This window comes from Chiloscyllium plagiosum, chromosome 13 (genome assembly GCF_004010195.1).
Source record: "Chiloscyllium plagiosum isolate BGI_BamShark_2017 chromosome 13, ASM401019v2, whole genome shotgun sequence".
Taxonomy (NCBI): Eukaryota; Metazoa; Chordata; class Chondrichthyes; order Orectolobiformes; family Hemiscylliidae; genus Chiloscyllium; species Chiloscyllium plagiosum.
Genome location: NC_057722.1, coordinates 20,763,456 through 20,781,894, shown reverse-complemented (window position 1 = coordinate 20,781,894; position 18,439 = coordinate 20,763,456). Strand labels below are relative to the sequence as shown.

General features: G+C 40.7%; 1 protein-coding gene across 2 annotated transcripts in view; it reads left to right on the top strand.

Annotated features, from left to right (window-relative positions):
• LOC122555828 (integral membrane protein 2C-like) overlaps positions 1 to 15,344 on the top strand; it is a 78,165-nt gene extending 62,821 nt beyond the window's left edge. The window contains exons 3-6 of one of the 2 annotated variants that reach the window (XM_043702007.1): positions 9,982 to 10,164; positions 11,804 to 11,914; positions 12,144 to 12,294; positions 14,774 to 15,344. In XM_043702007.1, coding sequence (XP_043557942.1) covers positions 9,982 to 10,164; positions 11,804 to 11,914; positions 12,144 to 12,294; positions 14,774 to 14,865 — 537 coding nt within the window. In that variant the 3' untranslated portion in view covers positions 14,866 to 15,344. Of the gene's footprint in view, positions 1 to 9,972; positions 10,165 to 11,803; positions 11,915 to 12,143; positions 12,295 to 14,773 lie in introns of both variants that reach the window. The other variant, XM_043702006.1, reaches the window with a different exon arrangement.
• Positions 15,345 to 18,439: the final 3,095 nt, after the last annotated feature.

The following is an 18,439-nucleotide window of genomic DNA, read 5'->3' as shown; positions in this document are numbered from 1 at the left end:
AAAGTAAGAAACATTATTGTATTTCCAGATAATGAGTGGGGGGAGGGGGCGGGGAGCTGGACCAGTCCTCCTTGGAGGCTCTTAGTCTACTGGATTTATTTGATGAAAAGGTCAGTCGTTACAGAATTGAACATGGGTATGCACATTACAAGTGAATTTATTTTGAACTTTAATAAAATTACATTCTTCTTAAATGTATTACATAACTAAGTCACATCCTCTTTCCTATCATTGCCTAGTGAATTAATTTAAGGCAATATTGTAGAACATCTCTGAGATTAAAGTGCTTTCTTCGAACCAGTCTGGACTCCAGTCTGTCTAACTAGAACTAAATAATTTGTCAGATCTTCTAAAACTAGATAAACTTTATGCAGGACAGAGGGGTGAATGCCTGCCTCATCAGCCTGGACCAGGGGAAGACCTTTGACAGGATACCGCACACCTCCACATGGGACGTACCCTTCAAAATGGGCTCCTCTAGCTTATCTCTCCACCCTTCAGGCTCTCTGACTTTATTCCTGTTGAAGGGCTTTTGCCCAAAACGTTGCTTTTACTGCTCCTCGGATGCTGCCTGAACTGCTGTCCTCTTCCAGCACCACTAATCCAGAATCTGGTTTCCAGCATCTGCTGGAAGAGCACAGCAGTTCAGGCAGCATCCGAGGAGCAGTAAAAATCGATGTTTCAGGCAAAAGCCCTTCATCAGGAATAAAGGATGCCTGCCTTGAAGAAGTTTTCCTCCTCTCTCTACAATGGTTACTGCAGTCTCAATCAAAGGGAGGGAATCAGCTTCTCGATCAGATCCGGGGTCAGGCAGGTTGCCTGCTCTCTCCTGCCTTGTTTATGTGTTCTGCTTTTTGGACTCAGCCTTTTACTGAGTCTATCAGGAAGGATGTGAGCCTGAGAGGAGTGACTGTTCCAGGCAGCGGGGGCCTGCAGGTCAAAGCCTCTCTGTACATGGATGATGTTGCCATTTTCTGCTCAGATCCACTGTCAGCACGCAGACTCATAAGCATCTGCGACCAGTTTGAACTGGCCTCAGGTGCCAAGGGAAATTGAGGCAAGAGTGAGGCCATTGGGAACTGGGCCAACCGTTCCTTTATCCCTTCACCGTCAGGACAGATTACCTGAAGGTGCTGGGAATATGGTTCAGAGGAGCTGGTAAATACTCAAAAACTAGGGTGGAGTGTCTTGCCAAAGGGAGTCAAACTGGGCTTTGGGAAGCACCGCTCCCCCTCCATTGCGGGTAAAAACCAGGTCATCAGCTGTGAGGTATTCTTTCTGTTGTTTTATGTGATGCAGGTCTGGCCCATTCCCTGAACCTGCACCGTTGCAGTCACCCAAGCTGTCTTCTACTTCATTTGGAGGTCAGACATAGACTGCAGGGACACCATGCACAAAGCTCTCGATGATGGGGGGGATTAATGCACCTAATACTGCCCTCATTCTGATGGCTGCCTTTCTGTGCAGAGACTTTCAGTACGCAATAACGGTCACTACGTATTGAGGTCCCCCATGCTGGGAAGACTGGGACTGGCCTTGTTGCCGAGGAACACTCGAAATAGTTAGACCATTCCATATCACCTGTCATTCCTGTGGAAATTTACAAAGAGAAACTCCTTTGACCATGAGTCCATCAGGAAATGGTCAGCACGTAGTGTCCTTGAGACCCTGTGGGAATAGTGGATCCTATTTTGTGGTTACCTGAACAGACTGTCAAAGTCATTTGACAGAATTTCTCATCACCAGAAATTTGTGAGGGGATAGATACTATTACACATCTCCTGCTGGAATGTACCTTTCCAAAGGAAGTCTGGAGAGAGATGCAGTGAGGTTTGTGTCGAGGTTTGTGCCGGGCAGCTCCATGATGCGTGACTCAGTGCTCTCTGGTCTGTTCCCTGGGACACAAAACAAGACAAACATCGATTGCACCAGTAGGGCCATCAACTTGATGAAGGACACTTGCGTTGGTCTTCCAGTGCGAGGAGTTGACTTCAACCCCAATCAGATTCCCAGATGCAGAACTACTTGCTGGGGGACATACTAAAGCTTGGGGCAGCTGCCACCAAGGCACGGTGGGGAAAGTAAGGTCTCCTGCTGAAGTAAGATTGGAGTCTGTTCAGTTATTGGACCCTCCTGATACCACAGATACAGGTAAATAGTATGTTGCCTCAGTAAGAAAGGCCTTCGAGTTGTTGGAACTGTCAGGAGAGTTAAATACACAGTCAAATTCACATATATGAGTAGTTAATTCATGTAAATGTATCAAAATCCGTTACAGGAAAATGAGTCAAAAATCACATTCCTAATTTTATTTGGAAAAGCAAATGTGATTTGATTTGTCTTTTAGTTGCATGACAAAATGAAATATAACCCAGGACTGATTTATAGAACACACTTGATATCAACCGGGGTAATAAAGACATTCTGAAGTAATAAAATATTTCAGACCATGAAGTAATGATGTAAAACACTGGAAATAACCAGAGATGATACTGTGTGCACTAACATGACATCTCAGACTGGAGTATATGTTTACTTAGATTACTGTAATATTACATACAGAGTCGATTGCATGACATACAGGCATTGACTACACAGAAAGTAAGTTGGAGGCGTCTTATACTAGAGTGTCATATGTTGTGATGCCATCTATTTGTCTCAAATGTGTGCTGAGTTACTGAAATTTGTGTAACCAAATAACAATTGTTTAAAAGCTCTGTGAAAGAGGTAGGTTTTAAGGATTTGCTTCAAGGAGGATTTAAGAGCTTGGTGCTTTAGGCAATTTAAGATGCATCCCCGTGTTGATATTTGGGAATAGAGAAGGATCACAGCATCACATCACAGGCTGGAAGAACAATGTCACTGCATTAACATAACTAAAATAAAAACAGAAAGTGCTGGAGAGACCAAATGAGTCTGACACCATCTTTGGAGAGTGAAACAGAATTCACGTTTTTCGGAACTAAAGGGACTAAAAAATGATGGTTTTTATCCAGTTGATAAAGGGGAGATGGAGCAAGTGAAATTGGTGGTGAGGGTGCTCAGAGCTAGAGACAGTGGTTGTAAGAGAGAGTTTGCGATGCAAAGTAGGTGTGAAAGGTAGAAAATTGAACATTTCTTCTGAGAGCAAAACCATGCAAATAAGTGGGTGGCCAGATGTTTGAAAGACAGCAAAATCAAAATGGGGGATAGTGTTAATACTCTAAAGTTATTGAGCTCAATGTTGAGGGCACTTTACATCCTTTAGGACTTAACATTTGAGTTCAATAACTTCAGGGCACAAATGTTGTCCTCCATTTTGGTTGCATCTGCCCCCATTCAGACCCCCTTGGTTCTGAAGATTATTTGGACTCATTGTTAGCTGTTTCTGTCACCACAGATTCTATCAGATTTGCTGAGTTTCTCCAATATTTTCTATCATTATTTCAGATCTCCAACATCAGCAATGTTTCGTTTTCATTTAAACATTGTTTAATTTACCATGTTGACTAACTTGCAAAGAAGGCTATCTGACCTTCCGCCCCCAGTAAAGTGGCTACATATGTAGTATCTTACACTATCCTATCTTGTATGTAACGCTCAAGCCCAAGCATAATTAACTGTCATCATGACATCCTTTTTTTACCAAATTGAAAACATCATTAAAATTCAGAAAAAGTGTTTTTCTTATGTTTTGTCTGAACTTGCATCATCCTGCATCACAACTCTCCAATAATTATGTACATTTACAAAATCTAGCAATATATTTAAATAACTTAAGTAACATTAAAGTTTTTTTCACAACGTTACAAATTTGAGCATGACATATACATTTCAGTCAAATTTTCCTTCTTCATTTTTGATTGGGATACCTCTGTAAACATACTATATTAAATTTTGCAAATGAACTGAACAAATTATTATTTTCCTAACTTACTGAGTAATTGAATTCCTTCAACTACAAGTCAGGTAACTTTAGTGCATTACAGTCCAATATAGTTTTAATATTTCCATTCAGTATTTCACTTTCTGAAACTGCTGTACCTCTTATGACTTTCTTTCCTGTTAATTGGGTTTCCCTTTCATGATTTAACTGTGGCATCCTTTGTGATAAATATTTGAGTGGAATTCGACTGTCATCAATAATTCAATCCAACTGCTTTCTCATGTACTTTGCAAATATTACAAATGGGAATGTCAAAATCTCAAGGGCAGCATTCATTGCATGCCATTTTTATTTTGACATAACACAAAACTTACAATTAGGTGCATGTTTAGTGTCATGCCTTACTGTTTATCAATTTAAAATCACTGCTTTAAACTGCATATAGTTGGTCCAAATTAATTTGCAATTTCATGTTCTGTTGCTAAGTTGGATAAAATCTTCAAATCACTTTAGTGCTTTCCCTTGTGCCTTTGTCTGCCCCTTGTCTCAAGAACTATGGTTATCACACCAAGTTAGTTATTGTCCTCATTCCCTTTGAAACTAATGTTTTTTTCCTGTGGACAAGTGAGCTGGCTGCTTCACGCCAGCATTGCTGACTCGGACCAAGTAAGTGAACATCAGCTTTGTCTCAGTGCCTGTACCTGGTTCATCTGTTGCTGTGCCTGTGTCACCTTGGAGACATGCAGAATTTCTGTACATACAGTACTGCTCTGACAGCTGCACAGTCACACTATTTCCCTTCTTGGTTATGGCAGTGTAGGACTTGGGTATTGGGTCTTGGGTATCTGTATACTTGGATTCTCCCATCTTACTTCACACCAGAATGTCCAGCTTCTCTTCTGTCTTTTGCCTAAAAACAACGCGCCGTCCTTTTCTCAGCATCATGAGTTTAGACTGCCTGATAAACACCAATGCCCCTCAGCCAAGGCATCTTTGTGTTCCATTGGCATTCAAATAGCAGCTCAGCTGCCTCCTTTTCCACCATAGTGTAAAGGTACTCCAGACATGGCCATTTACAATTGCAATGACTCCAATCTTTGCCCTCCAGCTTGAGTGTTCCTCATCCATTTCTCTACGAATTGGTTTTGTTGTTGCAGCGTTTTCCATGGCCATTTAGGGACTACTCTGTGATGAGGAATGTTTTTGCAGATTATGTACAGGTCATGGACAATCTGTGAAATGAATTGTGGCCCGAATGCGGAGGGAGTGGTAGATTTTGGTCTGCAAATATTTTAGTCAGTGCAAACGCTTCTTTCTCTGATGTTGTGGACTTCATCACAATATGCTCATAGTAATAGAGGTGTGGCAATTGATCACCAATAGAATGGAATCTCCTGATGAAAATAGGCCTATGAAATAAACTGTTATATTCTTCACGTGGACCTGCTGGTTTTGACATGCTGCATACTGGTTCTGGTGAACTGGCTTTGCCAACAAGTTGACATCCAAGATATGTTTTGACAAAATGTTCCACATGTTTCTCTATCCATTGCCATCATACTTTGCTCTTGAGATTTGCTTAACATCAGCCAATCCCAAAGTAAACCTGTGAGCTAGTATCCCTAAAGTGGGTCAAAGCATCTGAAGAATGACAGGAAAAGTGTGCTCCAAGCACACGGTTTCAAATGGCAGAGTACACCTTCAATACTCCATTCTTCCAGTTTCCAGCTTGGATTCTGTGTCGGATGTCATCCACCTCTGGATGTTTGCCTGACTCTGTGTTTCTCTGGATGTAACATAAACTGTCAGAAACTGCAAGAAAAATCTGTTTGCTTCTCTAGAGAGGATCTATGTGCATGTTGCTTCTTCAGTCTTGATGAGAGTTAGTCAGTGATGTTTACCTCTCCAGCTATTTGGACCACTGGAGTATCATCCAATGAGCAGCCGCCTCCTCTTTCCTGCAGCTAACACTTCAACTTACCTGACATATAATGTTGGACATGCGATACACTATCTAGTTGCTCAGATCCAACCCAATATAATTGCATCCATCCAAGGCTTTCCTGAGTCACAACTACAGCTATTTTAAATTATTTTTCTGTCTCATCTGATGGAAAACATTCCTTGGAAATGTGGCATTTAATGTCACCACATAATGGTTCCTCACATCATTCATTGCACATTCATAATCTGCTTTTTTTTTACTCTTGTCAGACATAACACTTGCATTGAAGAGCAGTAATCTCCCTCACCGGGCTTGCTGCATCACCCTCACCCCACCCAAAAACAGACTGCAACTGTCAGCAGGCTTTTCAAACATCTCCAGCCACTATCTCCATTTCATGCTGATGCTGCTGTCATATCAAACAGCTCGATTCCTTGATGTCAACCTATCAATGCCAGCAAATGCTGTTGTGTGATTCCTCAGAGTCAGTATGTTAGCCATTAAGAAACTTGCTTATAATGCCCTCACTACATCATAGTATGTGAACTGAAGGAGTAAAGATCTCAGGCTCTATCTTACCTTGGATCACTTGGAGCACAACACTCCAGTGGAAGCATGCTCCTGTGTTGTAGAATGAGGGTTCCTTAACATTTGACTCATGAATACCAGCTCTTATGATCACAATTCCATGTAAAGGTGTAATTTTAAAGATCTGACTTATGAACATTTTCTGTATTTACAAACAGCTACTTTACATTTCCCTACCATTGTGTTACGACTTGCGTACATATTAACATGCTAAACAATCGAGCCCGTTCATAGAATCCGTAGAGTTTGGAAACAAGTCTACACCAACGTTCTGAAGAGTATCCCACCCAGACCCATTCCCACACCCTATTATTTTACATTTCCCCTGACTAATGCACCCAATCTACACATTCCTGAACACTATGGGCAATTTAGCATGGCCAATTCACCTAATCTGCACATCTTTGGACTCTGGGAGGAAACCCACACGGAGAATGTAAAAACACCACACAGTCACCCAAGGCTGGGACTGAAACAGTGTCTTTGGTGCTGTGAGGCAGCTGTGCAGACCACTGAGCCACTGTGCCGCACAAACAACCTGGGGACTGTCTGTAATAGTGCTTTGTTAGCCCAGGCATTTGTATGCCTGTGTAATGTAACGTTTCACATACTAGTTCATCACAATGACAATATCTACAGTAACTTTGTTATGTTACGAGGGATAACATGAGCACAGCTGCAGCAGGTAAAACACCATTGGGAGGCAAATTCACACTAAATGCCATGACACAATCCTAAACTTTTCTAATTATATTCATTGCCAGTGTCACATCTTAGCTGAAAGTGCAACACTTGAAATCTCAGACTTAATATTATTTAACATCATTTAATCTCTATCCAGATTGACTGCCTTTCAAAATATACAATCTGACCTTCCAGTGCCAAGTCAAGTGACCTCATATGTAATACAGAGTGTATCTTACAGTATCTTATCGCAGTGTCATATTGTATCTAATACTCAAGTTCATACACCGTCAATTATCATCATTACATACAGATATCTGGAAGGGTTGTGGGGCTGAAAGTGAGTTGGGTCAGACCAGTGTTACAACAAATCAAGTCTGATCATGGCTACTTTTAGATGCTTGAACTCGCAAGCAAATAGGTCTGTAAAATCATTGTGGCCTAGCCAGAGTGATTCAACTTCAGACTGGTTTATAAGTAACCACTCCAGTCTTTGAAACACCAAACTGTGGTTATCATGTAGTATTGCCTTTTGTTATTGCACACAGCTTCACTGGTTAGAGCTTTGATTCTAGCTTTCCCATGCAAGTAAGTGGAATGGTACTGAGATGAGTTATTTATAAACACTTTATCTAGCTGACAGCACAAATGATACGTCATATGTTTGCAAGACAGATTTGTAGATCGGCAGTTTAATCATTTTGTTGCCTGGCTGCAGTTATTAAGCAGTATTTTCTTGGATTAGTATCTGTTTTAATGCACAAAGCTTAAGGAGGTAAGGGAACTGGTATTATGTAAAATATTCTAAAGGGCGTTATACCTTGCTATAGTTACATTTGAGTTCTTTGGTCAGATAAATAGACTATTGTCCATATATCCGAATTAGCACAGATAGCTTTATTGTTCGTTGACTGAATTTCCTGAAAATCTCAACTTGTATATTTATCATTGAGACTCCATTTTTCTGAAATGCAAAAGCAGAAATTTGACCTTGAAATATTTTTAGGAGGAAGAAGGAAGAGAAGCGGGAGATTAATTGGCCTTTGAAGCCTGGCAATAAAATCCTGGCCGTCTGATAACTCCTGTCCATTTTCCTGCCTTCCCTCATAAGCCTTGACTGAATTGTGGACCAAAAATCTGTCTAACTCAACTTTTGAACAAAAATAAGGATGCAGACCCACTGCAATCGGTGGCATTATAGTCTTACAACCGAGCCCTCAGAGAGAAGAAATTCCTCCTCATCGCAGTCTGAAATAAGATGTTCTTTCTTTAGAAATGATGTCACCTTTGTCCCTGCCCACCAGGAATAGATTCCTCCCAGATGGGGCATCATCCTCTCAGTGTCCAGCCTGTCCAGCCCCTCCTCATAAAAGTATTAATAAAATCACCTCTCATCATTCTAAATACCAATCCCTATAAGCCCAACAGGGTCAATATGTCCTCAGAAGTCAAGGCCACCTTCTTGGGAGTCAAATCGGTGAACCTTCTGTGAACTGCTTCTAATACGATTATATCCCTCCTTCAGCAAGTAAACCAGAAGTCTCTGGAGGACTTTAGGTGTGATCTCCCATTCGAAAATGAATTCGTCAATAAAGTAATTTTAAAGTGTAGTCACTGCTGCAATTCCTACATTCAAACAACTAATTTGCACGCACAAACAGCAAAATACTGATATAGCTATCACTGTGGCAGAATAGTGAGGAGTTTTTTGCCATTCATGAGGGGGTTTTAAAACCTTTCTTTTGGAACCTTGCTGATAGGTAAGGGCAAGTGAAAATCCCAGCCAGGTATGAGATTTAGAAGCAAAAACAGAAGTTGCTGGAAAAGCTCAGCAGGTCTAGCAGCATCTGTGCAGAGAAATCAGAGGTAACATTTCAGGTCTGGGTGTGCCTTCCTCAGAACAGTTCAGAGGAAGGGTCACTGGACCCGAAGTGCTGACAATAATCCCAAATTAAACTAGTCCCATCTACCAGCGCTTGTCATATCCATCCAAACCTTTGCTATTTGTGTACTTATCCAAATGTCTCTTAAATGTAACTGTATTTGCATCCATCACTTCCTCTGGAAGTTCATCCACACACGAACCACTCTCTGTGTAAAAAAAAAAAAAATTGTGTCCCTCATGTCTTTTTAAAATCTTTCTCCTCTCACCTTAAATATACCCCTTACCTTGAAATCTCCCACTCTCAGGAAAATGGTATGTCAAATGGTGTTTGTGGATCTTACAGAATTCATGAGCAGACTATTGAGCATCTGTGAGATCCGCAGGTTCCCAGCCATCTGTGTGTGGAAATACTGCCTGACTCAGGCATTCTGTACATTTTGTATTTGTTGACTTGCTAGCAGACTGGAGACAGTTTTAGCCCAAACTGTCTGATGGTAAATCAGGGGTCTGATTGGCCCCATGTTTTACACTCCACCTGATCTTTTAATATCAACATTTGCTTGGGTTGCTATTTACTAATAAAAGGAATGTTTTTGGCAGTCATATCCTTACAGTAGCTGAAATTGCCTTTTAAAATTCAGGATGCCAGGAGACTGAATTTCTTCCACGTGTAAAAATACCTTGTTCTCAGAAATGTGCATGTCCAAATTGGAATGAAGTCTTGATCTATCAGAGCATTGGCCTTTCTTGACTAAGCAATATGTCCTTTTAAAAACCAGGGAGTTGCATAATACATAATAATATACATTGATAGACTGGGTGGGCTACAAAATGGTTGTTTATGCAGTGTCAAGAAAATTAGGGAAAGGTTATATGGAATTAATGCCTTCAACATTTTAATTTAGCAAGCAAATGACAGACACTACAATGTGAATATCTGTAATATTTATGGTTGTTGACTGTATTGAAGATGTAAAATTTCAATTTTTTCCTCTCTTTAACGAGCACCCGCAGGAGAATATGTTTCACTGCAGGGTACTGTATGATGACGACACAGCCTATGCACCATTCAGAACTGGGATGGAACTGGAAGAGGATGTAAAAATTTACCTGGAAGATAAAGTGGAGTTGATCAATGTCCCTGTGCCCCAGTTCAGAGGTGGTGATGCTGCTGATATCATCCATGACTTTCAGCGAGTGAGTACTAAGCATGAAGTAATAAGCTTTTGAGTGATTGAGGCATTAGTTTTTTTTAAAAAATGTAACAAGAAAACAAAGCTTCTAATATCACTGTTGCAGTTTTATACTGTTACTTGCCAGGATTAAAACAGAGGACTAGGAGAAATTGAGGGCTGCAGATGCTGGAGATCAGAGTCCAAAAGCATGGTGCTGGAAAAGCACAGCAGGTCAGGCAGCATCCGAAGAGCAGGAGAGTCGAAGTTACAGGCATAAGCCCTTCACATTTCTGATGGAGGGCTTATGCCAGCAATGTCGACTCTCCGGCTCCTCGGATGCTGCCTGATTTGCTGTGCTTTTCCAGTGCAATACTTTACATCCAGGATTAAAACAAATTCTGATCCTTGAGTTATAAGCAGTCGTAAAAGTATTCAGTAACTTAGTATTAGGGCACAGTTGCATTTACACCATTTTAGATCCCTTAGCCCCTCAAATTCTCAAATTCAGTCCAACCTGGGAAATGTTAAATAAATGATAGATGCTTTGTCTTATAGTTAGTGGCTAGGCAGTGGGAGAGGTAGTGGTCAGTGTGGATAGGTAGGGGAGAGGTGTGAAGGAAATGAAGAGTTGCTTGCTCCCAGTTACTTTCTCAGAGCTGGTTTCCGAGCAACATTCATAAGCCTGGCCTTTTAGTATTAGCATTCCGCAGCCCTGTTAGTCAGTGAGCATCTCAATGAGGTTTACTGTCAATGCTGCTTGTCGAAAAGTGTGGTGCTGGGAAGGCACAGCAGGTCAGGCAGTATCCGAAGAGTAGACAGTTGACATTTCGGGCATAAGCGCTTCATCAGAAATGGGGGTGAAGGGGGCTGAGAGATAAATAGGTGGATGGGGATGGGGCTGGGTGGAAGGTAGCTGGGAAGGTGACAGGTAGATACAGGCAGGGGGGTGATGGTGATAGGTCCATGTGGAGTGGATAGATGGGAAGGAAGATGGACAGGTAGGACAGTTCAAGAGGGTGGTGCCAATTTGCAAGGTTGGATCTGGGATGAGGTGGGGGGGAGGGGAGATGAGGAAACTGGAGAAATTGACATTGATGCCGTGTGGTTGGTCCCAAGGCGGAAGATGAGGCGTTCTTCCTCCAGGCTTCGGGTGGATTGGATTTGACGGTGTGGAAGCCCAGGACTTGCATGTCATTGGTGGAATGGGAGGGGGAGTTGAAGTGATTGGCCATAGGGCGGTGGGGTTGTTTCGAGCGTGTGTCCCAGAGATGTTCCCTGTAACATTCCGTGAATTGGCGTGCTGTATTTTCCTGTACTTAAACGAATACAGAATGTAACAGAGAGATCATTAAAGTAACACTGTGAAGGATCATTTTTTCCTCCTTCAAAATACAAAACAGCTGCTAATGGTAGTTGTTCTTATCTTTGTTTATGGTAACATCTTTGGAAATTGCACCCCTGTGTCTGAGCTTTGAGTCTCAGGAGCACAGGTTATGGGTTTAGGATGTACATTGACACAGGAAAGATTTTCCATCCAATAGTTAAGTTTTGCGTTGGGAGTATGAATTTGTTAAATACACGGTGGAGTCCAGAGAGTCCCATGTGGGGGGAAAAGAAAGAAAATATTTTCCACAACTGAACTTACATTTCCTTTTTTGTAGAGGTTGACTGCTTATCATGACATTTCTCTGGATAAATGCTATGTCATTGAACTGAACACCACCATTGTAATGCCACCTCGTAACCTCTGGGAACTGCTTACCAATGTGAAGGCAAGTGATCTTTTTTTCTTATTGCCCTTTAAGCAATTCCGTTGAATTTTGTAAAACTGAGGAATATTCGGTTTAGTAATAATGGATTGGGTTTTCAATGTGACAAATGGAAATGAAAACTGATACTTCTGATAATGGGCAACCGATCTGCCATGACATACTGTCCTAACATGTCAATGTTTGCTGTAGACTTTGTTTTAGTCAACAACTAAATTGTTCATCTTCACAGAAGGGAACCTACCTCCCCCAGACTTATGTTATTCATGAGGAGATGGAAGTCATAGAACAAGTCAGCAACATGCAGCAATTGGGTGCCTTTATCCACCGACTGTGCAGTGGAAAGGAAACCTACAAGCTGAAACGCAGGAATGCTAAGAGAGGTAAAGGTTGTTTCTTTTATTCTGTTGCTCCCAGTGTGGGTTTTCCATTTTATCCCATGTGAATGGTACCCATATGTATATGATTACTAACCCAATCGCATCTGACAACAGATAAGTTTATCTTAAGGAACTATTGTCAATTTAATTTTAGTCATTTCCCCTATCTTACTAATAACTTTATTACAAGAGATGGTAAATTCAAGAACCGCTAAAGCTTATTATAATATGGTCAACTGATTTGGGTCTGCCACAATCACTCAATATCTGACTAGAAGGCAGATATTGAAAAGAGGTGGACTTTTACTAAAACTTTCGAGTTGAACTTTACTTTGAAGGCCAGAATTGGGAGTATTGTTCAATAGAGAAATGAACCTCATTTGGGGTTGGTAGGGCCTAACAGATACTATTCTATACTTGGACGCTGTGACAGATTGTGTCCCGCAGTAACCTAAACATCGTCGAAAAGTGTGACACTGGAAAAGCACAGCAGGTCAGGCAGCATCCAAGGAGCTGGCCAGTCAACATTTCGGGCATAAGCCCTTCATCAGGGATGTGTGAATCAGAACCTCCTGCCCCTTGGATGCTGCCTGACCTGCTGCGCTTTTCCAGCACCACACTTTTCGACTTTGACTCTCCAGCATCTGCAATTCTCACTTTCTCCTAACCGAAACATATTCTGACAATATTAATCAGTCAGGCTAGTTTGACACCCCAATTCAAAGTATATCCAGAATAGTGTACTGAAAGGAAAGCTGATACATTTCAAACTGCTTAGCATAAGACATTGGCTGTTCAGCATCTTAAGACTGCCCTGTTATTCTGTATGCTCATGGCTGATCTGCCCCAAGCCTCAACTCCTCTTTCGTGCCAGCCCTTCATAGCCCTCAACTCCTCAATATTTCAAATGCCTATGTAGTTCCTTTTTAAATCCTTTCAGTGATCTTGCATCCTTAACCCACTGTGGTAGAGAATTCCAGACATTCATAATCCTCCCGGAGAAGAAAATAGTCCTTCACATCTCAGTTTTACATTACCATCCTGTTATTCTGTATCTAGGTCCACAGTCAAAAGATTTCACCACTCATTTAAATATCTACCCTGCCAAATGCCCTCAGAATTGTGTATGTTTCAATAAGATCACCGTCCATCCTTCTAAACTTCTGACGAATAAAAGTCTAACGTGTTTAGCTGCTATTGATAAGTCAACTCCTTCATCCCCTGAATCAGCTTGGTGAATTACTTTTGAACTGCCCTCAATGCAAGTATATCATTTCTTAAATATAAGGGCAAAAACTGTTACATTATTCTACATGGAACCTCCCTAACACCCTGTACAATTGTAACACGACTCCTCTATTTTTAAACTACAACTGCCTAGCTTTACGTGCCAATATTCCACTTGTCTTTGGAATTACTTGCTACATCTGCATGCTAACTTTTGTGTTTAATGCACAAGAACACCAAGATCCCTTTGTCATTCATTTTTGGAGTCTGTTTCCAATACAATATTGGGCTGCCTTTTGATTCTTACCAACTAAAGTGCATGACTTCACACTTTGTACACAAAGCATCATCTGCCAAATTTTTGCCCACTCACTCAGTCTATCTATATCCCCTTGCAGATTCCTTATATCCTCATCATCACATGCCCTCCGACCTATTTTTGTATCATTGCCATGAATAAGAACAGTTTAAGGTCTTGCTTGCCCTAAGGGGTCTTCACGCTGCTCTGAGCACACACAAACAGATGAAACCTTTTACAGCTTCAACACATATTTTTATAAGGACAGTGAGATGAACACATTGTATTGTTTTTAATTAATTATATTCTTAAAAGAGCAGGGATTAGCCATCATACAATAAAATTCAATATGTTGACAGTGTTCATTAAACTGCTTATGGAGCAATAATTATAATTCAGCATAGTCATGATAAAAATAAAATGAACATGGACACACTTTAATGCAGAATAACAAATTTGTAGCTTTAAACAGGGCATCATTTCTTACTATGGTAAAATATGATTGCTTTTTGAAAACAAAATCCTGGAATAAATATAATTTCTATATATCAAAAATATATATATCAAAAATATTTCGGCATAATGCTGAACTATCCTTCATAAATGTTTACATCCATACTTATAATGAAAAATAGCCATGTAACCTTGTTAAACTGAAGATATAATTACAGTGTAAAAATTTACACAGGCAGTTCCTATTACAAATGTCATTTGAATTTACTATGGAAATATAAGTATGTGGAGAGAATGTAGAATTTTAGAGTAGGGAGTGAATTGTATCTATATTCCCTGATCTAATTAATGCCTGCCAAGTAACCCTGCTTCACCTTAGTGCTGCCAGTAGGTACGAAAATGGATGACGATTATGCAAAATTAATGTTCAAAAATAAAATTGAGCAGTGGTCATCTCTGTGCATTTGTAATATGTATCAATTATGTTTTCCCTTCCTATTTCAGCCATTGAAAAGCGTGCTGTCAAGAGCTGCCAGCGTTTCAGACACTTTGTAAATGTATTTGTGGTTGAAACATCCATCTGTGAAAGAAACTGAAGTCACAAAGCCAATTGCTTGCAGTATCTATGTTATTCAAGGCACTGCTGCTTGCACATATTCTTGCATTCAAGATCAATGATATATTAGTTTCCTGCACTCTTGTTCATGTTTCTGTGATGATTCTGCAATCCTGCTGTTTAAGTGGTCACAGTTGCATTTTAACACTGTATTAGTTGCTTTCTACAGTCCAACAGCCTTTATGCTGATGAACAAATCAGTACAATGGATAGTCTCTCCCCCCACCTCTTAAACTGCATGGCTGTATTTGTTGAACATTTCAGTTAGGAGTATGTATTTAACAGCATAATTAATAAGTTTCAATTGAAAAGACAAAGTAACAAAATGACTCTTTCAGCCAAAACAAGAGAAGAGGGATGTATATCTGAGCCAAAAATGAGCATTGTGTGTTCTTACATTGTAAATGTAGCATAGAAGTAATGACATGCCTGAAAGAATAAATCGGAATCAAAATTTGACTCAGTTTTTCTCCTTGTCTCCATCTCTATCTTCACTGTTTCCTTAGTGCAATTTGGAACTGTTTATCAGATGTGTTGTGTAAGTAATGGTCATAGTCACGTCCTTGCATGAGTTGGTCTGATCAAACAAAATGTTTGAGAACCAGGCTGAGCACACTGCATGTTGACGTTTCAGAGAGCAGGCCAATTATTCTTTGTTCCTTCATAGACCAACGGACGACACATTCTAAGTTTGACATACAATTGAAAAATCTTCACTCTAAAAGATTACAGACATCTTTATACTGCAGCTCATTTGCATGATTTGTTGCGACATCCTAAGTAAATGCTGGGTTCCAAAATGGTCACAAAGCTTTCAATAATGATCTCTGTATTTTGGGAATATACAACAGTAAGGTGATAATAGTTGCATTCTGCTGCTGCTGCTACTCTGTGCAGGAGAAAGGTACATTAGTCACAGATATGCTATGTATAGATGGCATAACGACTGAATTGGCTTGCAGCTTCGATATTTGCCTGCAGGGAGATGGAGACATAAGTTTTGCTGGAGGAGGTGATCTTTTAGTATAGTTTGATGGTCGTTGTTCTTCCATGACTCAAACCAGTTGTGTTTAGTATCCTGTGCAGAGAGTCCCAGTGTTCATTACCAAATATCCATGTCTAATACCCGTGGAGAGATGCAGAGAATAAAGGCACATAGAATGTATCTTATGGTGGGTGGCACAGTGGCACACTGGTTAGCACTGCTGCCTCACAGTGCCAGAGACCTGAGTTCAATTCCTGCCTCAGGCAAATGTCTGTGTGGAGTTTGCACATTCTCCCCGTGCCTGTGTGGGTTTACTCTGGGTGCTCCAGTTTCCTCCCACAATTCAAAAATGTGCAGGCTCGGTGAATTTGCCATGTTAAATTGCCCATAGTGTTAGTGAAGGGAGTAAATTTGGAGGAATGGGTCTGGGTGGGTTGCTTTTCGGAGGGTTGGTGTGGATTTGTTGGGCCGAAGGGCCTGTTTCACACTGTAAGTAATCTAATCTATACTGCAGGAGTTTTTGAACTAATTCCCATCATTTTTAAAAATTTGATTGCTGCTATCTGTTGGCTTAGATTTCATGCTGTTCCTTGCCTTCCCCAACTTTGCTTTTATCTTTTCTTGATTCTGATTTTTAAAAAAAACCCGGAATTGTCTCATTTGCAGTCACATTTCCAGTGAAATACAAAATAGTTGACAAGTTTACGTTCCAAGTATGCATTGGAGGTTGAAATAGGGCAAGAGAGAGGCCATAAGTTGATGAATGACTCATCTTCACTCACTTTCTTCCCTTTGGATGAAGATATGGTTAATTCTAAAGGGTAGGAATGTCCTTCCCTCCTGCTCCTACATCCCCTCCTCCCTGCTGGCACTTTAGAATCCTGTCTTAATAGATCAGTAAGGAGGCTCGTCACTCTCCCAGGAATCAATCCAAGACAATGGAAGTTGACATCTGTATAATTCTTTACCACAATTGGGCCTCATAAGGGGATTCAAATGATAACTGATTCTACTCAAACTATGACATCCTCCTTTGGAATTGTAGAGTTTCATTCCATTTTGCTTTCTGCATGTTGTTGACCCACTTCTCTGAATTTGTGATAGAATCTTGGTCTGTAAAAACAAAATGATAGAAGGAACTTCCCATATCATGTTGAATGCTAGTCGTAAGCAATTTTCATGTTTTAAAGAAAGAGAAAGAGGAAGAAACAAATGATAACAGAATCTAGTTGCCCTGTCTACAAGTTCTCATAAGTTTAAAAATAATCACGCTGCCCTCAAAAGTCTGAAGCTTTATTCACTGCATTTCTTTCATCTCTCCATGTGGCTGATGGGGCCGGTAAACTGATCGATTGTTATTCAGAACATGACTGCAGTGCAGCAGTGAATGTGGCACTGTGAGACATTTGAACATGAAAATTAGTATTTAGTTCTTCATGAAAAATATAAGAATACAACAATATAGCAACAGTGCTAAAAATATATCAAAGTAGCATAAGGCCCCATGACTCTTCAAGGGTTCCACCATTTATGAAAATTCCTATCAGTCATTTTCAATGGGTGAGAGTACTAAATAATGTCTACTGTTAATTTTATGCTGTTGACCAAGAATCTACTTATAATCTTAACCTCGCACAGAAAATGGTGTGCTTGCTGAGAATATTTGCTTAAAAGTAGTTTAGTGTTGCTTCATAGAACATAGAACATTACAGCACAGTACAGGCCCTTCGGCCCGTGATGTTGCGCTGCCCTGTCATACTAATCTGAAGCCCATCCCACCTACACTATTCCATGTACGTCCATATGCCTGTCCAATGATGACTTAAATGCACTCAAACTTGGCAAATCTACTACTGTTGCAGGCAAAGCATTCCATACCCTTACTACTCTCTGAGTAAAGAAACTATCTCTGACATCTGTCTTATACCTATCTCCCCTCACTTTAAAGTTGTGTCCCCTCGTGTTTGCCGTCACAATACTTGGAAAAAGGCTCTCCCTGTCCACCCTATCTAACCCTCTGATTATCTTGTATGTCTCTATTAAGTCACCTCTCAACCTTCTTCTCTCTAACGAGAACAGCCTCAAGGCCCTCAGCCTTTCCTCGTAAGACATTCCTTCCATACCAGGGCAACATCCTAGTAAAACTCCTCTGCACCCTTTCCAAAGCTTCCATATCCTTCTTATAATGCGCTGATCAGAACTGTACACAATACTCCAAGTGTGGCCATACCAGAGCTTTGTACAGCTGCAGCATAACCTCCTGGTTCTGGAATTCAATACCTCTATTAATAAAGGCCAAAACACTGTATGCCATCTTAACAACCCTGTCAATCTGGGTGGCAACTTTCAGGGATCTGTGTACATGAACACTGAGGTCTCTCTGCTCATCTGCACTCCCAAGAATCTTACCATTAGCCCAGTACTTTGCATTCCGATTACTCTGCCCAAAGTGTCTCACCTCACACTTGTCCACATTGAACTCCATTTGCCACCTCTCAGCCCAGCTCTGCATCCTATCTATATCTCTGTGCAACCTACTACATCCTTTGTCACTATTCACAACTCCACC